This window comes from Paralichthys olivaceus, chromosome 18 (genome assembly GCF_024713975.1).
Source record: "Paralichthys olivaceus isolate ysfri-2021 chromosome 18, ASM2471397v2, whole genome shotgun sequence".
NCBI classification, from domain to species: Eukaryota; Metazoa; Chordata; class Actinopteri; order Pleuronectiformes; family Paralichthyidae; genus Paralichthys; species Paralichthys olivaceus.
The window spans coordinates 7,596,706-7,621,020 of NC_091110.1; the positions used below are offsets into that span (position 1 = coordinate 7,596,706).

Consider the following 24,315-nt stretch of genomic DNA (forward strand, 5'->3'; position numbering starts at 1 on the left):
TCATTGAAATTAGACAGAATGGCAATCATGTTGATGAAGCAACCATATCAAATTCATGTGTTCATTTCTAAATGTCCATTCACCTACTTTCTTTATGAGCCTCCTTGTGCCTTATCTCTCCATGCTCAGATGAACTTTTGTGGCCATGTACATGTCCCTCAGTCATGTCAACATGTCCCTGTTTCAAGGAAACTGAAACCCCACGATTGTGATCAAAAACAGGAAGTAAACATATTAAAAAAATTTTCTCAACAACCTAAAAATGTAAGGAAACAATATGTCTCCATTTTTGGATAAATAGACAAACCCAGATACATTTCCTGATCTTAATCTGCAGGGGACTATTAGTCGTTGTGTCAAATGTAACATGTGGAAGTTTATCTACAGAACAGCATCAATTCTACAATGGAGTCTAGGATTGTGCTATGAGGGTTGTGTTTGAGTTCATTTTAATCCTTCTTCTAAAAACAAATGTAAGTTCTGGATTAAATCTACAAGGATGTTTCTACCACTACATGTAGAGGAGATACCTTTATTTTCACCTACTTTCTTTATGTGCCTCCTCGTGCCTCGTCTCTCCGTTCTCAGGTGAACTTTTGTGGCCATGAGTCTCATGTACATGTCCCTCAGACTTATGGGAAACTGAAACACCACAATTGTTGTGAACTTAACAAGCAGAAACATGAATTAATGTATTTTACTTTTTTCTCAGCAACCTAGAAAATAACAAGAGACAGGTTCAGATGTATATCTGATATTTTTTATGCTATGCGACTATTTTTCATTGTAATGTACCAATGTAACCCGTTGATGTAGCTATTTATCCAAAGAAAAGCATCAAATCTTCAATGTAGTCTCGGATTTGGCTGTGTGGGTTGTGTTCTTGTTAATTATAACATATTAAATCCAATTTTTAGAAAGATGAAAACCCCACTATATGTGGACTATATTGAATCTATAAGTAAATTGCTATACGACTACATGTGAAAGAGATACCTTCATGTGCCTCTTCATGCCTTTTATCTCCGTGCTCAGATGAGGTTGTAGTTTTGTGGCCAAGAGTCTCATGGACGGACACACCATGATTGTCTTGAACATAAAAAAAACCTGATGAGGTAAATTTATTTTTGGGCTGCTTTTACTGCAAGTTTATCAGCTGCACATCTTTTGCACCACAAGTGGACTTCGCCACTACATTTAAAAAAAACAGAAAAAAGATACCTTTCCTCTCAGTGTGTCTTTCATTCTTGTCCTCTGTTTCTGATGAGGTTTTGTGGCCATGAGTCTTATGTATGTGTCCTTCAAACATGTGGGGTGTTGCTGAAACAACAATATTGTTTGACATAACGAGCAAAATTGTATTCAGACACTTTTGCTGTTTTCAGGTCCATTTTACATACTGAATTGCTTAAGTCGCCTCGTGGGAACAGTTGATCTGCTGCTTATTTACAGCAGCACAATTACTGTTATTTACATTATGTAAATCTAGAATATTGCCTCTATTGTAAAACCCATTCCTGTCTTTTCAGTTTTTCTTTCTTTCTCTGCTTCGTTCTTTTCCCAAAGTCTTTTTCTCAAACTAAAACTAGGAGAGCACTACTACTATAATGCTTATAATACCTGTCCTTTCAGTTTGTCTTTCTTTGTGGTGTTCGTCCTCACCGTGCTCAGATGAGACTTTGTGACCATGACTCTCATGTCCGTGTTCCTCAGGTTGGTGTGGAACTGAAACACGATCACGATTTAAATACTATGGAAAACTGCATTTCTGCTCATTCCAGTTTAAGTGGACCAATAATACAGGTAAACTACAGGTATAAACCAACTACCTTTTCTTTCTTCATGCTCCTCATCCTCTCTTCTCTCTCCATGATCAGATGAGGCTATTTTGTGGCCATGAGTCTCATGTCCCTCTGATTAGTGGGGACACATCATTGAAACAACAATGAAAATTTTTTCTAATTATTTTCTAAATATATAACCACAAGAGCACAACTACCACTACACACAAACCAGGATACCTGTCCTTTCAGTTGTTCTTTCTTTGTGGTGCTCGTCCTCTCTGTGAGCAGACGAGCTTGTTTTTTGACCATGACCCTCATGTATGTGTTCCTCAGATTTGTGGGGGTCTGACTCACCAAAATCGTCATCAGTATAAGAATCAAAGAAACATATTATGAAATACATGTTCTATACTGTCTTCCCTAAACAATGCAAAAAAAATGACTACACACTTTTAAATCGTATTTCTCAGCAGCCCTAAACGACTCATACATATAGTTTTAAAATGTATTTCTGCTATATTTTCCTTTCCCTCCCCTTCCGGCATTCTTGACCAAATTATTTTTTTCTAAATATTAAACTTGAAGAGTACTACTACTACTTCATACAAAACATAATACCTGTCTTTTCAGATTTTCTTTCTTTGTTGTGGTCGTCCTCCCCGTGATCAGATGAGGTTGTCATTTTGTGACCATGAGTCACGTGTCCGTCAGATTTGTGGGGGTCTGACATTGCAAAAACAATGAATTCAATTTTACATGCTATCTTAGGAGCTCTAAACAACTCAGAAATACCAACTTTTAGAATGGATTAGTTCTGTATTTTCATTTCCCCCTCTCTTTAGTCATTCACAACCAAATTAATAACAGCACTCCAAGTTAATTTCTAAATGTATAGCCACAACTACAAGAATACCACTACGTGTAAAACAGGATACCTGTCCTTTCAGTCTCTCTTTCTTTGAGGTGGTCATCCTCCCTGTGGTCGGAGGAAGTTGTGGTTTTGTGGACATGTCCCTCATACACGTGGGGGTCTTAATCAGCAAAATCATCAGTGACATAAGATTAAACATTTTATCAAATACATTTTCACTGCTGTCTTAGTGGTCTTAAACAACTCAGATATATAGTTTTTACTTTTATTTACTGCAAGCCAAGTTAAAATCTAGATATAAATTACAGGAGCACTACTGCCACTGCACACAACAGGATACCTGTCCTTTCAGCTTTTCTTTCTTTGTGGTGGGCGTCCTCTCTGTGATCAAATGAGGTAGTTGTAGTTTTGTGACCATGAGTCTCATGGACGTGTCCCTCAGACTTGTGGGAGACTGATTCACCATCATCACCATCGTCATTGACATAACAAGCAAAAATTCGGATCAATTTCAGCTCTTTTAAATTTTCAGGTTATTTGGTCGACTACAGGCTAACTACAGTTGGCTACAGTCGAAACTACAGAACGCTAGGGTACCTTTTCCCTCAGCTTTGCTCCCCGCGTGCTCCCCCTCCTCCCCCCTTGTCTCTCCATGCTCAGATGAGGTTGTTGCTTTACGGACATGAGTCTCATGCAGGTGTCCTTCAAACACGAGGAGGGCTGACACACCACATTCGTTAATAACTTTAACATGAGGCATGTTTTTATCCATTTCCTCTGTTCCTGGTTTCCAAATTTAGCTCATCAGGGAAGTTTATCTATTGTTTATTCAGAGCAGGGGTTCCCTACTTTTTACACTCCCAAAATAACCGTGACAGAGACTTGCGACCCCCATTATCCCTGGAGGTGGTCGACGCATACAAAGGATTTTAATTTCAGCTAGTTTGCAAAAAGAAATCACCTACGTGCACATGTCGAAATGTCTCCTGTGGTGCTGTAAATTGACCTGCTGCAAGTGATGCTCTCGCTAATCTGTCATAATCACCTTAGGGGTCATGTGAGGACAAAGGAAATTAGAGGCTGGTGCCATATTGTTTTATTTGCAGTTTTATTTTAGCTAAAGGTTATGGTTATATGCAATTTCTTATTTCTCAAGTTTTCTTATATTTCTGAATATCATCAGGGATTACTGCCCCACAGGGTCCCAACCCGTGCTTTGGGAACATCTCAGAGAACTACAGTAAACTTTAGAATGTAAATCAAGGACTTGACTACATATAGAGAATATACCTTTCTTTTCAGCTTTTGTTTCTTTCTCCTCTTCCTCCTTTTCCTCCCCATGGTGAGATGAGGTTGTTTTATGACCGTGAGTCTCATGTACATGTTCCTCAGACTTGTGGGAGACTGAAACACCACAAATATCATTTAAATAGCAAATAAACATACTTTACTTTAGGTCTTTAGAGTCTAGATGCTCACGCTGCATCTTTTCCTGCAGGACATTATTTCCTGCATTACCTTCCACACTATGGCATGTAATAAATAGCTGTGCATGTTTGTGTACATATTGTCTTTTACATCTTGGAAACAACTTGCAACTGCAGTTTTTTTTCTTAGTATCGTGCAAGATGCCACACTGGAAAACAGCAAAGGGAAAAAGACAGAAAGCAGACCTCCTCTTCTGGTAATGGGACAGGAGTCAGTCGCCTTTTAGGGGGCTTAGCCACTAATTTTGTGTTAAAGAGTTAATATGGAGGACTGACAATCAGTTTTTTGTCTTCTGGAACTAATTTTTTGCTTCAAGATGACAATTTTAACTATGTTTCTACCACTACTTCTGTTGGCTACAACCACCAGTACACTACATACTAAAGAGATGCCTTTTCTTTCACCTCCACTCTTTTCTCACCGTGCTCAGATGAGTGTGGAGTTCTGTGGCCATGAGTCTCGTGTACGTGTCCCTCAAATTTGTGGGAGACTGAAAAAAACGAAATTGTCCTTGACATAACAAGCAAATAAATTCGATAATTTGATTAAGACTACGACCACTTGAGATACCTTTGCGCTCAGCCTTTCTTTCCTCCTCCTCCCACTCCTTCGTTTCATGCCCGTGCACAGATGAGGATGCTGTTTTGTGACCATGTGTCTCATCTATTTGCTCCTCAGACATGTGGGAGACTGAAACACCACAATCAGCATTGATGTAGGGGGAGAAAACATCTCGTGATCATTTTAAATTCTCTTTTTTTTACCTATTATATGTTTTTTTTGTTTTTTTCTCGCTATTTAACTTCACACAATGTCTCAGAGGTGACTGACACACAATCATGTCAGTGAAGAGATACATTTCTGTCTGTTTTTCTATTTTTTATGTATATATAAAGCACCATAAGTTAACCATAGTTTATAAGTCTGCACGAACATATCCTTGACGAAAGAATCAAGTCATTCTTTCTCCTCCTTCCTGTCTCCGTCTGCAAAGATGACGTTATTCTTATGAGTCTCATGAGTATAATCTTCTGAGGTGTTGGACCACCATCACACCACAGTCATTATTAACGCAACAAGAACAACAGATATTGTACGAGGTATTTTACGTGCTCTTCCCTCAGCAACCTGAACAATAGGCAGCTAATAGTTAGGCTGATACTGCAGTCAGTGGGTAAAGATTACTGATATCGTCTGCCATTCTCCTCTCCTCTCATCTTCCCTGAAACTTGTTTTCCTTTCCTCTTTTTCTCTCTCTCTGTCTATCTCTTTCTCTGTCAGATATGTGGATTGCTCCAACAGGGGCATCAGCCCTGGGCTTGGGAAAAAGCAGTGCGAGTAAGAGGAGGCATGAGAAACTCCTTCATCACTTGTGTGAAAGAAATGACACGCACTTCCTTTTATCTGAATGTCGTGACATTTTCTGACTGGTTCCTGCTCAAGCTTTTTTCTTTGTTCCTATTCGTAATAGACAAAGGGGATCTGTCAGCGACTTCATTTCTGGTTTTCTATTTACTCCAAATTTAAATATCCACTCGATGCTATAGACTCAATTATGATACAGTAACATCTGCTCAAGGGTGTATGTCTCATGTTGAGATTTAACGTTTCCACTGGTGATACACTCACAGAAAACATCTCGTATTAGAAACAACTGCATGCACATCCTGCTTTTACTACATTTTTAATTATCTCCTGCTCAACTTTTTCTCCGTCCTCTCCCCTTGTCTTTGCATGCTCCACTTTCCCAGAGGGCTTTATGCCATTCCCAGGATCCTTTGCATCGTTAGTAGAGCAACAGTGAGCCCGAGTGGAAGAAGAAGAGATGTGAAACTAGTTTAGTTTATGTATTAAGCCTCGCCTACCTTTTACCTTTACATCTACTGCAAGAACTCGAAATACCACACTCCTCCTCGCAGAGAGACCAAATATACGGATAACCAATCACATAAAGCGACCACACCATGCACGTCATTGAGGGACGAATGATCACCAGATCGCGAGAGACTATAGTGGTGCATGCTTCCATCTGTGTTTTCCCTTGAGGTATTTTTGCACAGGCGATGTACTTCTACAGTTGCTCATCTTCAGAGAGGGGCATCCTGCAAGCATCCTGCTTCCCTGCGGAGCGTCCCCCTTCAGGCTATCTCCCGCCCACTCGCTCCCCTTCATCCCTCCCCCTCCCTGGGGCTCCAGTGAGACAGGATGCCAGCAGCTGTTCTCACAGCACCCTGGACCATTTCACACAACTGGCATCATGCCATCATTATATCTCATCAAAGTAACCCCTACCCACCTCTACTCTCGTCTACCCCCGCCCCACTAGACCCACACTCTCACACATCTGTCATGGCTGCACACACACACCAACACACGTGTATACACTCGCTGGCAGAAAAAGCTCTAGCGGGAAAGCAGGATTCTGAATCACAGTTGTTTCAAAGGCTGATGTAGCACAGCAGTGAACATAAATGCATTTAATCTCAGTAATCCATGCTGCCTCGGGGGCAGGAGTGATTCGAACTGTTCTTGGCATTAATCTCAGTCAGCTCAGCCCGAACCGTCTGACATCAGACTCTGGAAACCTGAGCATTCGGGGTTCCCGTGGCTCTACACTGACTGAAGGAAGGGTGTGTGTGAGAGTCTGTTGGGCTTAGTAAACCTTGACAGTGATGGAGCTCTTTATCTGCTCCCTCGCTGGCAGGTTGGCACCACGCCTAAACCAGCAGAAAATGACCTCAAACAACATGCAATCATTTTATTTATATCCTGACACTTGATATATTAATGCTGCCCCCGAACGACGTAGTATTTTGTAATGTGCCGCAGTTAGAAGTTAAATTCTGGAGAATGTTTTGGGCTTAGTCCTGATTCTGTCTCTCGTGTTACCTCCTCATATCTTTTCATCTCTCTGCTGCTACACAATCCCCTCGTTGTCTTTGACTGATGGGAAGACTATGTCAACTGAACTCAGACGTTCACCAACCCTCCATTTCCAGTGCTCACACACCCTCTGGTGTCTCTCTCCAGCCTCGAACTGCCTCTCTCTCTCTCACTCACCCACATTAACAAGATTTCACCGTCACTTTATAAATTGAAAAAGTGTTTCTGACATGCAATATGATGCCGGGGTACGTAAAATGATTATAGCTTGTATACAAGAGCATGTTAGCAACTTAAACCTCCTGAAAATTGTCAATTTCAGAAGAGTTCAACACCATAAAAACCATCACGCTGGCTGGAAATGAAAATGATCTCTGATTCTAAATGAGATTATTCTATTTTCTGGGGGCTCTGCTCTATATGTACTGTCATCTAAAGCTGTGACTGTGCAGTACCACCTCTCTCACCATTCGCTCTGAGTGTTAACTCTCAGTTTTAACTTGTGTGAGTCTGGGGATGGAGGACGAGCTCTGCTGTGTTTGGATGATGGCGATGATTAACAAAAGCTGCATGATGTGCAGACTCCTTTGGGACAGGGTGAGACAGATGTGAGTGTTTGGGGATTGTGTCTGAAGGTGTGAACTCCTCTGGTGTCAAGAAAACTGCTCCTCTGATGGAGTGGATGCCGAAGGAGGGAGAAATTCTGTTGCAACAAGAAGTGTGTCAGGTTCTCCCATGGGTGCCAGTGAAGGCTCAGACAAAGGGCTGGTGGGTAACACATTGTCTCTAGCAGGGCTGAGCACCCTGTAACTCTGCTTTCACCGGAGCTCCGGTGTCTGTTGCATCAGTTGCATGAGGACAGAGAATGTAAATGCAATGAGGAATGAGCAGGCTTAGAAATTAGCATAAGAGATGCTGCCTCAGATTGTTTATCCAAAGAAAGCCTAGCTTTCCTTTTATTTTTTTTTGCCCTTCAAATGTACACATACACACACAAGTATGCACTTTCCTACACACAGAAGTGAGAACACAAAATGAAAGTGTGATTTCACACTGCTGAGATAGGCTAAACTCAAAAAGCTGTTCCACAACCCTTTCACTGCTGGGAAATTGTTGGGTGTTTTCTTCTGTAAAACATGACGACTGTTAAAGGTGTGAGTATTGTTAATATGGTTGCAAGAAGGAATCACAGTGTATTACTTACAGAGTTGTGCATGGATACGTGCACGTGTTAGCACATACATTTTTACATGCCTAAATCTGAGAGATGAGATGAACACTGACAAATAATGTTAATGCTCTTCTTGCACCTTCACAATTACTCATCTATAAATTTCACAGTGTGCAGTGGCATAATAAATCCACAACATAATATGAATACATTAAACAAATTTTCCTTGTTTACACTGTTCTGATGTCCTTACTAATCATCACAGGGTTTGGTGGCCACATTTTTATTCAACATTAATTAATGAGACAAAATCCACAATTGTAATGCTGCACATTCAGCCTTTTAGCTGCAGCTTACAATGTGGTGCACCATGAATAAATGTTTGGTGTTGAGATAATTTTGATATTTCACTGCAGGAAAGTTTCTATAGTAAATGACAATTAAGATTTACGGATCCACAATTGTTACCTATAGAACATGATGTGAACAGGACAAAGTACATGCTGCATTATCACACCACAGCGGCAACAAATATACTCTCTGACAGAACGAGTATCATCAAGGTCACTCCACATCCAAACAAGTATAAAGAAATAATTATGTTCCCTAAACAACAGTGGGTTTACCGCCTGCATTCTAAGTTATATATATATATTTTTATTGAACTATAAAGCAGTGATGGAGGAAGTGTTGACCAGACAAAAGCTCTACATCATCAATATGAGCAGTAAAGTTTACATCATTTTAACCATCAGTGTCCTATAGCTCTCTATCATGTCTAAATAACATAACAGTCTCCTACTACCTAGTTCAACTGTTCACTTAGATCAAAATGATTGTGAGGGTTTAGAGATCTGACATGTGAGTGTCCAACCCCACTGATAGCTGCTGAAAGCAATGGACTCAGTTTGTAAAATAAAAAAATATGCAGAGGGCAGGGGCTGTATCATTTTCAGCCATGCAACAGCGCCATCACTCTCTCACGCAATGCATCATCAGCGTAAGCTGATTCATTACGTAATCCTCTAACATTTTGCCTGTCTGTCTGTACAGATGGACTAACTGTCTCATGACACACTCTCTGGCACACACACAGACACACACACATACACTTACTCAAGCGGGCATACAGTGTCAGTTCATGTGCGCTCTCCGCTCAGACACATTTTTAAATGTCTTCCACCAAAATGCATTTGCATGTGAGATAATTTGTTACTTGAATTAATATGGCCAGAGAGATTATAACAATAATATTTAATGCTACCTGTCAGTCTTAGCATACTCATCATTTATTACCAGCGTGTTAGACATTAATTTAAATCCACACTAATGAAGGCATTGAGATTCGGGACCGGTTAACCAGTTTTCCAGATCAACCTAATGGTAGCGGGCTGAGTGACAGCATGGATGTTATTAATATGTCACATGATTTTCCAGACATGATCCAATCTCTCTCAGTCTAAGGCCAAGTCCAAGCTTCATCAAAATGCAAGGATTTCCAAGTGAGAAGACGGTGGTGCATGGATAAGATTGTGATCGATGTAGTGCAGAACATCATTAGTGCATGTGAGTTTGCATACACTTATCTGTCTCCGTGTGTGTGAGAGTGTGACCATGTGTCTCTTCAGCTCTTCTGCAGCTCTGGGATCTGATTTGGATTGAAAAGATGAAGCGGGGTCATGTGGGGTCATGGTGGCTGGATAGGCAGATGACTGGGTTTCAGGATTTGGTTCCTCTGACCTCCCCTCCCCCTACTCGCCAAACGCCCATCTGTCCAGCTGACCAATGGGCTGCGAACTCTGTGGATCAGACTCTCTCGCCAACAGATCGCTAATCCTCATCTGAGCATGCTCACTGATTTAACTGGGGCAGGGACATGACAAAGCATTACGACTACTATGACATGAAGTCCAACCTGTACGATGCTGTAATGTTTATCTAGTTGCATCAGCGGACACAGACTGCAGTCAAAAATCTTCATTCATCTTTAGTGTGAAATTACACAGTCAAAAAAATCTAAGATGAGATTTGCATTTTTATGTTCCTGGAAAAGCTGCTGAAAATTATGACTTTATATCAACTTTCATGTGGATGGAAAATTGAAAAATAAAATCCCAGGCTGCTTTAAAAAGCTTCTGCACAGTTCACTGATGAAGGCAACTTTTAACATGTGCTGCTGTAATATTTAAAACTTCAAATGCATCTTTGAAAGCAGTTCAGAGAATAAAGAACAATGATTGATAAAACTGATTACGGAGCTTCACATCTTTAAAACCTGTGTTCTTGTAATGGAGTATGGCTGCTTTTCTGCTGCTATTAAAACATCTATGGCATTTCTTATTAGAGTGTGGAAACCTGACCCGGCCGTGTTGGGGTCAAAGACAAACTTTGAAATAATATTCAGGTTCGAATCATGTTGGTCGGGCTATCTACTTGAATTTTTACACTGCCCGTGCCTGAGAAAATAGGGCTCGAGGTGCGTGTTTAACACAAAATGCAGGATGCCTGTTGAGTTCAAGACGGACTTGGTAAGTTTGCTCTTGGGCTCATTAGGGTTCAGACAGAAAATTGCAACTGAGCGGAACTCAGTTTGGTATTGCTTTGGCTCAGTTTGAATTGTTAGCTGGAGGCTACTTAAATGTCACTGGGAGCTGGTTTGCACTGCACTCACGGAAAATGCTCCTCACACACAAAAAGTTCTGTATGTGCACTGGGTACACATGCGAGCCAAACCAGAAGCCCCATATAGAACACTTGTACTGTTACATCCAGTCAAACAGGAAAACTGATACTGCAGGTGTTCTAGATAAATCATTTAATGAAGATAATGTGATCCGGTTATTAATGCCACAGGACCTTCAGTTATGGAAAATGTGTCCCTGTGTGTACTTGTACTTAGACTTGAGGACCATTAAAAGCATAGACCTTATAGAGTGAGGACATTTTGGGAAAGTGTGGACATTTTGACCGGTCCACACTTTTTCAATAGACTGTTTGAGGGTTAAGACTTGATTTAGGGTTAGAATTAGGTTAAGGTTAGGGTTTTGGTTAGCTTTATGCCAACGAGTGACCTCACCAAGGAGTATAAGAATATGTGTGTGTGTGTGTGTGTGTGTGACAGTTTGTGCATGTACAAACAGTAGTGGCGGCCACTCTGCGAGAATAGAACCTAAGACCTAAGATCCCCGGGAGGAAAAGAAGGGGATGAGGATGATTTATGGGTTTCACTGAACTGCACCATATGCCGACCACAAATTTACACATACGCACGTTCACAAATAACAAGGGGTTGCTCACATCAGGGTCAGGTTCAAGCAAAATACACTTCTCTAAATTTGAGATAAAAGAGGCACAAATACAGCTACATGAGTATGATCAATGGCATTTCTTTCTTATCTTTATAAAAGAGCGTGGTCTTTCATTTTGAGTGCATTCTTTTATGAATTTATAATATGTTACTCAAAACCCTGCCCCTCCTCAAATAGCCAAAGCTGTTGTCCACATTTGCCATGCGCCTGCTCAGAGACACATAAATGTAAATGTAAAGTTCTGTGAGGTTTGTGTTCTTTACAACAGACTTTTAAAAGCTTACGAAGGAGAGTAACTGTGTTTATACAGCATTAAAGCTTCTTTCAGCCCCTCCTAAATCACAGTTAATCAGTGAATTCTTTGAGTTCCCCTACTGATGTCAGCCAAATGACAAAAGTGCTGTGCTGTTCAGCAAACGCCCTTAATGGATTTCCTTCAGGAAAAAAAAAAAGTTTGACGACATCACAGCGTTGCCGAAATCCTCCCACGTCTTAAGTGCTTTCGTGGTGGAACATGAGAGGTTTGCTGCCTACCAAGATGGCAGGTTTAAATTTAGCATTCTGGGGTTTGAGGACCACTTTACTGTACATTCAAGCAGCTGACAGAATCTGTTCACATCCATCCCAGGCTGCATTAAAGTCAGTCAGTCAGAACAAATAAAGTCTGAATGTTCATATAGTTTGATGCCCACACTCCCAGGACGGGACAGCCCACATCTGACTTTACCATCAGAGACATGTACGGCCAGGGAAACAGCCCATGTACGTCAGAAGACCTCCAGTAAGTTGCAGAGTGAATTATGTATGATGTATACACAGACAAAAAACGCACTGCTTGTCAGCGTCAATGAGCACATTTGAATTTTCAAGTGTATAGAAAGTGTTCAGTTCAGTGCTACTGTATCATCTGTTCAGCTGTGGTAGAAAAAGTATTCCAATACTTATTTGGGTGAAATACCAGACTGCAAAAATACTTCAGCAGAGGAAAGGTCCTGTATTCACAATAATACAGAGCTGAATGGCCTTTTTTCATATAGTTTTTATACTTGATGATAAATGATTATATATATTTCTCACACACACAAAAGGTAATATCTTGCATTGCACATAAATACACAAAAAAAGTCTAAATAGTTAGTCAAGTCTAGTTAAGTCTCAGTCAAGTTAACTCAAGTCTAGTTGGATTATTCCAACCTATTCAAGCAAACTAGTTTAAATGAATTAAGGGAAATATGAGGACATATATTTATTGGCTTCCTGATGACAGTATTTACACCACTCACATGTCTGTCCATTAAATATAAGGCTCCAGCCAGAGTCTGATTAGCTTAGCTTAGTAAGTTAAGTTGGCCCAACTGTTGAATTGTAACAAAACTGCTTAGCACACTTGGTTTGTTCTAATCTTTGTTCAACAGCTGTTGAGTGTTCAGCAAAGCTTATATTTAATGGAGATGAGAGTGATACAAGTTGTCTCTCTAACTCGTCACCAGAAAACAAACATTTTATTGAACTAGACAAGACTACTAATAGACAAAAATGATTTTGTATTTCTAGGGTGTGTAAAATCTTCATCGACAAAGTAACTACAGCTGTCAAATAGGGCTGGGCGATACAAGAAAAATAGTATTACAAAATTGTTCTCCATATTAATCAATCATTTTCCATTTATATATTAAACATAATTTATGAGGAAGGAGTAAAACTAAAACTTACTTTTCAAGAAAACTGCAGGGCACCTTTTAATTTCAAGCTAGGAGTTATATTTGTGTTAGTATTGAATCATAATAAAAGTCACAGTTATTAAATAAAACTGGACTCAAAACACTAAAATATAAATTTTTATCTAATGGGAGAAGTGACTGAAAAGGCAGACAGGTCAACTGCTGCAGGGATTTTAATTAATGCGTATCCACCATAAGAGTCCTGTTATTGATCTGGCTGGTTGATCCATGGCTCTTTTTGTACTCTGTAATGTTGTTAACTTTTCAAATAGTGGAAAAGGTTTGTTTCGGCACATGAAGATGCATTTGTTGCTCTGCTGTTTATACAGCTTCTGAAATCTAAACCACTTCCAAATCGTTGATATTATGTAAAATCAGGATTGACCCGAAAGCAGAACAGATACATTTATAGAGAATTACTCATCACTTTTTCATCGATGTGGTAATTCTTTGTGATCTAGGTCCTTTTATCGCCCAGCCCTACTGTGAAATAATTCTACTGCAGTAGGGTAAAAAGACCGGTATCGAGCAAATCTAATTTGATGCATTCTACCTCTACCTCATGCTAAGCTACTTTTCCACACCTTCCTGAGGGGCTCCAAAGGGCTCATGGGAGACAGCTTGAAGCCGTTCACCTTCTGAGATGCTGGTGGTGCTCTCTGGTTCACCTTCAGCTCCATCCTGTGTTTCACCTTCAGCTTCACCCTCTGCCTCATCTTCAGGAACAGTAAATATCTTACATGAAGTTTATATTTAGAAACACAGGTAGACATCTGTATGAAAAAACAGACACTAAACCTGTAACCTGAAACACAACCAACTAAAGAATTATCAGTCCATGAGCAAAATCATTCTTGGATAAACTGGCCCACTATCTTTTACAGACAACTGCACAATTGTATTTAATTGTGAGAGGAGACCTTTTAAAAGCAGAACTCTGCAGTGCAGTCCAATTGCTGAGTCTGTCCATGCATCAGCCTTTTACTGGTGGGCCATGTGGAGAAAAGCCCAGTGCTGTCAGGGTTGATGTTGCCACTTTGCCGATCGTTTCTGTCTAACAGCTCGGAGGCTGAGAGCCTCTCCACAGAGAGAATCCCTAATCAAATTCCCTTTTATTCCTGCCTCCCTGAGCTCCTCACCCGGAATCACACTGCATTACACCACACTAACATATGCCTGCATCCTTCTCTCTCTCGTTCCTCTCTCTTTCTGTGTCTTTGCCGCTCCCTCCGCCACCCAACCGTCTCTCATCCGCCTTTTCTTTAATCCATCAACACCACTGTCTTTAGTCTAAATAAGAAAAAAGCACAACTGTGGAAGAATTCCTCCTGCGCAGGTTAGTGTGATGTGCTGTGATGAAAGGACATGGCGACAGAGAGGGCTATTAATAATGAAGAACACGGGGCCCAAGCTGTAGCGCTGCGAGAAGAGACTGAGGAAAAGAAAAATGACTGACTAGAGAGCCAGCTGAACATCACAGCAGAGAGGGGGAGTTTAGGAGACGCACAGGAGGTGCGGTAGGGGTTAAAACGTAAAAAGGTTCAAAAACAAATGCAACAAAGGGGAGAGAGACAAGACAGAGAGAGAGAGAGAGAGAGAGAGAGTGGAATACCACCTCTTTTGCTTCACTTTGCATTATTACTTACTAGAACCGGAGGGGGAGCCAGCAATCGTACCTGAAAGAGAATAAGAAAAGGAAGAGGAGATGAGAACTTGTTTATTTATGCATTCAATTTGCCTAAAGACTTGACTCTGTCTCATTCATCAGACTCAGGTGGCAGAGAGAGCTTAAGAGCCGTTCTGCAAAATATTGGCTTGTTGTAGACCACCTGCCAATGTGCTGGAGTAATTACTGGGTGTGCACCGCCTCTTATTTAACCTGTAACTTCTTACCAAACCCACACATTCAGAGGTCCTCATCATATATGTATGTTTGAGGAGAGCACTAGCTACCACTCTGCAGCGCCTGAATCAAAACTTTTTGCCTGTCTTGCATATTTTTCCCCGATTGTATTTATAGTTAGCTTAGCTTGGCATGCATAATGCAATCTGCAGAGACCAAACTGTTTCATGAGCCATGGTCATTTTGTGGAGCATTTCAACCGAGAAAGTTGCAAACATTTTAATTTTTAAATTCCACTAATGGGATTCAGGACTTTAAAAGGGTGGTGATGGGCTCTGAAGGTGTGTGTCAGTGCCATTAGAAGTGGGCTTGAAACAACAGCATGATGAAAAAAGAAAGGGCTGACAATGGAGCCATTCTCTGCAGTGCTCGTGCAGGTATAGGTGTGCGTAAGTGTGCATATCTGCCTGTGCGTGTATGTCTCTCCTTTTTTTTTAAAGGAGAAAAACTAGGGAGTGGCTGCCCTAGATTATTATTTTATCAGAGCTAGCTACTGTAGCTGGCTACACTCTCCAAGAGGATTCCCCCCCCACGCACTTCCCGCTGTTACAGAACTCTGATGTGCTCTCTGCACTGGTGAGGTGACGACAATTCAGACAACTCTGTCTTTTCTTCTCTGTCCCTGTCCAAGGCTGTTTTACAGACCTCAAGGTGATGAGAAATCCTACACAAACATATGATGTCACCGCTGATTTAAATTTGAAATTAATTTTATTGTAGTCACAGGACAGACTCAGATCGTCACACATGCAAAAAGGAGAGTAGAATAAGAGACTAAAGACAATATGAATAACATTGCCACTGTGAGAATATGTTTTTCCCGATTGGCTTATCATAAAGCTACTGCTCACGGCCATCAACAGTTTTTCCGTTGTCAAAGTCACGTGTCTCCCTCAGAGCAGCTTACTGCCCATAAAGTTTAGACCATTCTTTACTCTATAGGGTCCAATCTGCACAGAACTGTGGTGCTGGAGCCATTACTGATCCAACTTTGGATAACAAGATACCATGATAGAATAATAGTAACTAGTCTTAACTTAAGCCCTACCAATGACATTACAATTCATATAGTTGACGCTTTTATCCAAAGTGACTTACAATTTATCACTCTGCAGATTTTCTCAGCTGATACTCTCCTATCACATTCTTATGGCTGGACTTATTCATATTTTTATACGAACAATAGATTCCTAAGCTCTTGAAGTGGAGAACCTTCGATAAAAGATGGATACCACTTTCATGTCAGCAGCAGTTTGGATTAGCTTAGCACAAGGACTGAAAACCAGGGGAAACACTGCTTTAAAGTTACTATTAGATTTTCTTTCAGTGAGATAATCTGCCCACTAGCATCTTTAAAGCTAATTAATAAACGCATTATATCATATTTGTTTCATCTGTACAAAAGTGTAGGCAACACAAATTGCTGTTTTACGTGGGATTATCTAATGGATCGTTTCTCATTTCTTGGCTCTAAGCAGTTGCCAGACAAGCAGCAGAAATCTGAGATGTGGAAGAGAGCAGTAGAAGTTTTCACTGGCAAATTGTATTATATTGCAACTGAAGCAGGCTAGCTCTTTTCCACTGTCCCCAGTCTTTGTGTTAAGCTCAGGAACCCAACTGCTTGCTGGAGTTTCAATCGTACAAACATGTGAGTGGTATTAAAAACTTCTCATCTATTTCTCAAGAGGAAAGTCTTCTTCAAAATGTCAAACTTGCCTGAGACATGTAGAAGAAATTCTCCTCAAATGTGTAATGTGTCGAGCATGTCTTTGGTTTGGATTCAGACAGAGACATGTTGTACTTGAAAGTTTTAATGGTCAACCTATAGGCCCCTCATGTGCCACTGTATTGATGATCCATGCATAATACAGTATAGCAGCCCATAGTGAATGTGTCGAAAAGGACTTAGCAGTATTGTATCCAAGTGTGTGAGCCAGATTGAGGAGTTGGATGAACACAGTAGAAGCAGATAAACATATTCTGGGTACGTACAGGTGTTGGGGGTTCCGTTGGGCGTTGGCAGGTAGGAACCAGCCTTCCAGGACTTGGCTTTGAAGCCCTTCCTGCAGCGCTGGCAGTCCTGGCCCGTGGTGTTGTGTTCACACTGGCACTGGAGGTTCCCGTCTTGCAGCAGGCACTGGGAGGCGTGGAGGTTACACTTACACCTTAAAACAGATGACAAAAGATAGGTAACACATGGTAGGTGTCATAAACGTGTGTGTTCCACATTTCCCACATAAAGATGCTGGATATAGGAGCAATTTTACACAAGAAAAAAAGCAAATAGATCTGCGAAGATTCTCTCTCATCCAGAAAGTGCTTTATGAAGGTTCTTGAGGTTTTTTAAAACGTTTCACCTCCTATGTGAAAGGCCTCAAACCCGATCGGTGGGAGTCAGAACAAATGCAAGTATTGACTTTCGAAGGTCTAACACTCAGACATGGCTCCTACATCTTGTGAGTAAATTGCATGATGGTAATAGATGTAAAACAAGATTAAGGTTATAGATTTTGTAATAACAAAAAGTGCATTGTATGTAGCTTATTTGTTCACTGAGCGGAAACTGTAAATTACACAACAAAGAAAAAGTAAACATGAGCAGTAGATTACTTTGTACCTGTGTGAGTGAACTTTATCTGCGTTTGTGTTGTTTTGCATTAATGTTATGGGTGAACAATGCAAGATATCACAGTTACAATGTTAAGTTTACGGTGTTGAGTGTCTGCTTTGGCTCCAATGTCCCTGAAGTCACTGGCAAAGCTTCAGCATCCATTTCTACTTTGATGTGTGCAAGTTTGTTCAGTTGCCAGTCCATCTGATTCTGTGGCATTTGATGATGGAAGCTGTACAGTCTGGCTGAGTAAAGTAACAGCAATGAATCAAACAGTTTTTACAAAATGTGAAAAGAGACAACGATAGTGATTGACTAAATGTAGAGTTGAAGCTGTTGATTACTGGATCAACCTTTTGGCAGAAACTACATATGTTAAAAATCGATTCAAAAATTCTTTGTAATGTGATGTTTTCTGCTTTTCTTTATCATCTATGAAAGAAAAGTAAATATATTTGTGTTTTGGACTGTTGAGTTATTAGTTGCTTCTTTGTAATTATGCATTATCATTATATTTTCAGGGTTTTATGATCCTTACATAAGTACATTTAAATCTTTTCAGTTTTATATTTTATTTAATTTTCATTCATTTTAAATAAAGGACACGTACATTTTGCTATTTGTGTTCCCACTTTCTAAATAATTCTGGAGAGCACTCAGCAGGGTGTTTGCTAAAAACAGAAATAAACACACGCTCTAAATATATTCTGGGTCCATGATTCTTGGTAACGCATTTACTCGCTACCTACTCAATGCTACCACTCTAGTTTTCAATTACTGCCTGTGAAGATGAAGTGCCTTTAAGTGTGTGTTTACGTATTAGCTCGCTCGCATGCATAGACCTGTGCACACGAGGGCAGGGCCCAGGTGGGCTGATCCAAAGGTTGGAGTTCTGCCGGGAAGGAAATGAGGATCTTAAGGACACTCGGCAGCTACGACTTTAAATTACAGCCTTTTCCAGATGAGCGACTGGACTCCAATCCAGTTTGTTCCACTGGAGTGAACAGCTATCCGTCTGCATCAAATATTCAAAGAATGGCCCCTGTATTCTGGAGAGATGACTACTTCAATCTTCCTTCCTCACACTAATCTGCGCTTTCTCATCAGTTTTTCTTTTTTAAATTTTCTTTTGGTTTATGCTGTCAGCCTGTCACCGGCAACCCTGCTTTCACAGCATTACTTTACATACAGAATAACAATGACTGGAAGTAAGAAATACCGGTAATCTTCACAAGACAAAAATGGAGACGGTTGATCACGGTGTGTTGTGTGTGATATCACACTGTTGCTCTCAGTCCTATAAATTACCCACGTTTCTCTCTGATCACCCAGACGAGCTGACAGGATATGCCAGGGAGAATGCATTCACCGGCAAGGCCTTGTTTCCTGCATGCTCTCTGAAGGACACGAGCTGTCCACTTAGCAAGGAGGGAAATTGAACATCTCTTTTTCATGGAGAAAAAACTGCTTGCGTTCGTGGGAGTGAGTGTGTGTGAAATGAGACAGGTGTGTGAGCCTGCGTGTTTTTCTGCTTCGGTGTGATTGTGATGCATTTCTCTGAGAGCGCCGATGACAGACAACAGATCAGAGAAGCAGAGGCACGGTGACTAATGCCTGCGCTGAGTGACTGACAGCGCTGAACATATCTCTGCTTCTCATCTCCTGCATCTTCAGTGATAAATCTCATCTGTCTCATCTTAAAAGTGGAAGCGCCGCTGAGTGCGGGATCTAGAAGTTGTAGTTTAAAATCAATACTGAAGAACAGAGTGATTGTCTAGGTATACTCCTGTGCAGTTTGCGTCTTGCAGGCCTAATGGCTGCAGCGTAGTAGAGGAAATGGCCTTCCTCAATTATCTGAGATACCTTGACGTTAAAGCCTGCATGACTAGATGCATTTGAGTTACCACGGTGAAATATCACTGAGCTAATACTGTATTAACTAACCCCTCTGCTACTTTAATCATTCATTTTGAGTTGCACCGTCTTGCAGGTCGAATCTTTGCGGACACTTCATCCTCTTGACCTGCTTTCCGACTCCTTCCACATTGGACAACCCACGAAAAGACCAAGACTACTTTCTGTCCTTGCACTCCTTCCACATGACTGATGTGACACTGACTTTTCTAGTGCTATGTCTCTTTTGCTCTCTCTCTTTCTGGTGACAGCTTGCACTGGGATTTTTCCCGATCCCCCTCCTCAGTCCCATCAGGCACAAATAATACATGGGCACAATCATATGTTAATGTGCAAGATGTCTGCATTCACTGCAGAGTCATCAAAGTGGGAGTAGCAGCTCTGAGCTGAAGGAAGTTAAGACGGGACAGCTGGATCCATCACAGCCCTGTCTGTTTACTTAGAGGGAGAGAGTGAGGGGGATGAAATGAGAGAAGGTGAGCAAAGAAGGGCGAGACAAAGAAGAGCGAGAGAGAGAGAGTCTCAGAAAAAGGAAGAAAATTAGGAAGACAAATACATTCCAGTCTGCATCAGAAACCACACACACAAGGTGTTGTTTCACTTAGCAGCTGTAATTATGGACCAATACTTGTTTATCAGACCGTTACCTTCAATGTTTTTTTATGAGTGGTGGCAAATTACATGGAACATGTTTCCGTGATGATTTCACAGTGATCCACTGATAGACAGGTGGCGATAATGTGCCAACACAGGCAGCTATGTGGCAAACACAGTGAGTTAAGACTGCTGGCTAATTAACAAGGACGTAAGCAATGTGTGTTTCAAAATAAAATAAAAAATGACTAATGAGGAAGGACATGCCTTGTCAAGAACAGAATCTGAAAAACACAGAATGCAAACATAACTCTATGTTTACAAGAAAACTCAACAGGGCACTTTTTAAAGATATAATCCTGACCACTGGTTACAGAACTGGCAACACCTGTGGTAACAGCAGGTGTGTTTTCATGATACAGGTGCCAGAGTTCTGCTAGAAGCGACATTGTGTCGACTGCTGTGGGCAGTAAACAACAATTTACAGCATGGCCACACAAACCACAGGCTTATTATTTTAATCACGGAGACTGTGGAATGAATTGCATGTCGTAGATCGTGAACACGGGGAGAACATGCAAACTATGCACAGAAAAGCCCTGACCCAACTGGGATTCAAACCAAGAACCATCTTGCTGTGAGGCGATGGTTCTAACCCTTGCCCCTGCCATAATCTTTACTATCTCTGTCACTTATGATGAGTTCTACTTACTAATAATTTATTAATAGATTATTCCTGCTCAGATGTGAATCACCATCTAAATTGCAAAACATCAAGTGTTTATCACTTCTTCATTATGTCCATTTTAGTCTCCCCTCAAGTAAAGGACGGAAATACTTTTCAGAGGAAATCGTTTCTCCATTAATGATTTGGTTTAGCGTCAACAGTTTTCAATGAACTCATGCTTCATTTGCAAACTGCCAATGCAAAATAGTGTTCAAAACATTTAATGCAGTAGAGTAACACGTTCAGTTTTCTGTGCTTGAACAGAAACATGTTTTTAACTTTCACTATGAACACCTTTTTATGACTTCTGAGTGAAACAAGAAGTTCTTTTTTTGTTTACAGAAAAGAGGTTGGCACTAAATGATCCAGTTTCCTCCAAAAGACAAGACAAATCCATCGGGTATAAAAAAAAATGTTTGTAGGTTCATGTAAGATCTTGTACAGTAACATCATCCATGTGTTAGCTACACATCTTTAAGCTCACACCATCTTTTGGATCTAATGACCTGTGGCAATTATCTATTCGGCAGATAAAATATCTGTTTCAGTGTCCAGGCTCGGCCGACTACGTGCCTCTGTCGGTCCGTTCTCCCTGCAGCCTGTCTCTGTGAAGTCATGTCGGCAGTGTGTCTTTAATGATAGCAGGATTGCCTGTTTTAGACACCAGAGATGCAGCAATTAGGGGAATAAATAAGAAGAAAGATAAACAAACATCAAGGGGGAGTCATGTGGTGGCAGAGCCTGAGAAAGCAGCTGGAAGCAGCAGTTAATGGGGCTTTATCTGTCTCTATACGGTAGTCGACGCCTATGCCTCTATTCCTCTCCGGGGACACAGCTATCACTCCCTCTCTCTTATTTTCTCTTTTGCACTCTCCTCCCCCTATATTCTATTTTGTTTGCTCCCAAATTCTATCTAGTGTAACCGTTCCAGTTCTCCGATCTTTGCTTTTGCTCTTCCTCTCTCCATCTCTCTGTCTTTCCCGTTGTGTTTATCGGTTCAGCTTTTACCCCTTTTACCTCTTTAGCTACTGCCCATTGCACCAGTGCTCACTGAGGAGTGCACTGGGTAAATTGGGTTGTGGACATGTGTTTGAGAGGAATGGGTGGAGGAGAAAATAGTGGGGCATGGAGCGTGTTGGGGGGGCTGAGCAGTCAGTGCAGCAGGGAGTAGGGCAGCTGTGTCAAAGCCCTGACAGTCTGGCTGCCTGGCTGACTACAGTGGAGAGGCTCGGAGGAGGAGCAGGAGGAGGGTCTGCGCTGACGTGCTCTAACCTGAGATGACAGACTGCATCAATGCAGCTCTGACCCAGCAGGAGATCTCCCTCCTCTTCCCCCTCTGCGTTCGATCAGCCATCACTGAGAAGGCCCATTTGGTCCTCACAGCAACTTCCTCTCTTGGTACCACAAAGAGCACAACCAGTCCACACAAATCACAGTCAGAGTGAGAGCCTAATGGGAAATTAGTGTCAGCGCTTTTGTCAGAGAAAGAAAGAAAACACCCAAACTGGGACTGACTGATGATATGCAGGTCCACGTGCACATGCTGGGGATGAATAAAATCAACTCTACCCGCGAGAAATTACTTTTATATAATACTCATTCATTTTCCTAATTACATTATGTTGAACAACTTAATTGCTGCTTGGACCATGTTTACAGAAGAACATAGAGAGCTGGCTGAGGTGGATGGTAGAGTGTGCAGTGCCCTCCCTGGGAAGTTTTGACAAATTGGGTTTCAACAAAAGCACTCCTGAAGCTAATCTTTTTTATAAAACATTTAATAATACTGAATTTGCTGTCCTGCATTTGATCTCATGTTGCATGGTTCAACAGCTTTACCATTTTTAAATTTAAATTAGTGATATAGAAATTGGTTGTATAGAAACATAACTTGGTGGAGACAGGGGTGATAAAAGTGGAGATGGACAGGACACTATAATAAATTATTCCTACAGTTAGCCTTGTATTTGTGATTTTTGATTGAAGACTTGATTTCAATCATGTGATGATATCTTCCATTGTAATTGTTGTCTGTCCATTCAAAAAATATATTTTGCTTAATGTTATCATATGTAGATTTAACTCTGTTCTATAGGATGTACAGTGCTCAGCAAAAGTTTTAGCCACCATAGATGTTTAGATTTATATTCAACCTTCAGTAACACCAGATGTGTCTGATCCATCCTTTTCTAAAAAATTCCTAAAACATACAGCGAGAGTCATAAGGAACTGTCTTCAGAGACAAGGAGTTCCACAGCAGGTGTTGTTACCCCCGTGGAGCCTCAATCTCCACATCATGGAGTCAGTCTGGGATCATATAAAGAGACAGAATAACTCCAAACAGCTGGAACAACCTACGCAAATGTTCTGAGGAAAATGAGTGATGTCATTTTGTCTCTTGATAAATAAAATCAATTTATTTTTATTTAGTAAAGCATCCCCTCTTGTAATGCTTTTTCAAAGTACTGTTCGTATAGTGTGCGACACTGGATGGTGTGTTAAAATTCATCTGCTGAAGGGGATTTCCCTGTGCTCACCTTAAATCTAAATTTAAACACGCATTCAATATGAGCAGGGTTTTGTGATGTTGCAACTACTTTGAAAGTCTAAGTGTTCAACTTACATAAGTGTGATGTGGAAACTCGGAGCCTCCAGCACATTAAAACTGAGGATGGACTTTTTAATGAAGTTGGAGAAATCCTGTGTCTTCTCGCTAAACTTTCAAATGAAATATATTCACATATTCATAGATTCTTTGTTTTCGATGAGAGAGAAGGAGAAGATGTAACTTTAACTAGGTGATTGAACTATTTTCTGTGGAAGTATAACGGCACAGTGACCAAGCGATGAGTGGGAGTTGCGTGATGCTGGGATCATTGATCAGCAGCACGCCTTATTGGCTTCTGCTGAAGTCTTTATCACCACATCCCCTCCCACTTCCTCTCCCTGCCTCGCCTCGTAAATTCAGAGCAGCTAATTGGACATGACTGCGTTTATGTTCCAGCTTCATAAATTTCTTTCTCTGAAGGGAGAGGATCGATTTTCCTCGAGTGCAGCCTCCCGTAGCAGGGGAGCAGCAAGAGTCTGTTCAAACGTTCCCTCTCCTCTCCTCACGAGCCCACCTCACCTTCTCTTTTTTTTCTACCGTCCATCCATCCTCCCTCTCACATGTGCGCTCCCTCTCTCTCCCTCTAGACTAAACAGGTAATCTATAACTGACCTCCCATGCAATCATGCGGTGAGTAGGAATTACACTGTGCTTCTTTTTCATGCCCGCGATAGTTCACTCTCTCACATTAATAACAGTAATGATGACGTGTTTTTTTTCAACTAATCACTC

The 24,315-nt window shown here is 41.0% G+C and overlaps 2 protein-coding genes across 27 annotated transcripts in view; one reads left to right on the top strand and one right to left on the bottom strand.

Moving 5' to 3' along the window:
* Positions 1-24,315, top strand: part of rapgef1b (Rap guanine nucleotide exchange factor (GEF) 1b) — a 206,002-nt gene that overhangs the window by 20,424 nt on the left and 161,263 nt on the right. The gene's annotated exons all lie outside the window — the stretch shown is intronic.
* The window catches only part of ntng2b (netrin g2b), a 65,797-nt gene that overhangs the window by 11,171 nt on the left and 30,311 nt on the right, over positions 1-24,315 (bottom strand). For 5 of the 7 annotated variants that reach the window (XM_069514369.1, XM_069514368.1, XM_069514367.1 and 2 more), the window contains exons 4-20: positions 17,122-17,294; positions 14,873-14,902; positions 13,811-13,942; positions 4,714-4,833; positions 4,565-4,633; positions 3,946-4,059; positions 3,253-3,375; positions 2,996-3,109; positions 2,720-2,815; positions 2,403-2,507; positions 2,022-2,129; positions 1,830-1,913; positions 1,621-1,725; positions 1,222-1,320; positions 997-1,089; positions 547-642; positions 88-192 (exon numbers count right to left, since the gene is read on the bottom strand). In XM_069514369.1, coding sequence (XP_069370470.1) covers positions 88-192; positions 547-642; positions 997-1,089; positions 1,222-1,320; positions 1,621-1,725; positions 1,830-1,913; positions 2,022-2,129; positions 2,403-2,507; positions 2,720-2,815; positions 2,996-3,109; positions 3,253-3,375; positions 3,946-4,059; positions 4,565-4,633; positions 4,714-4,833; positions 13,811-13,942; positions 14,873-14,902; positions 17,122-17,294 — 1,766 coding nt within the window. The remainder of the gene's footprint in view (positions 1-87; positions 193-546; positions 643-996; positions 1,090-1,221; positions 1,321-1,620; positions 1,726-1,829; positions 1,914-2,021; positions 2,130-2,402; positions 2,508-2,719; positions 2,816-2,995; positions 3,110-3,252; positions 3,376-3,945; positions 4,060-4,564; positions 4,634-4,713; positions 4,834-13,810; positions 13,943-14,872; positions 14,903-17,121; positions 17,295-24,315) is intronic. The other 2 variants (XM_069514366.1, XM_069514370.1) reach the window with 2 other exon arrangements.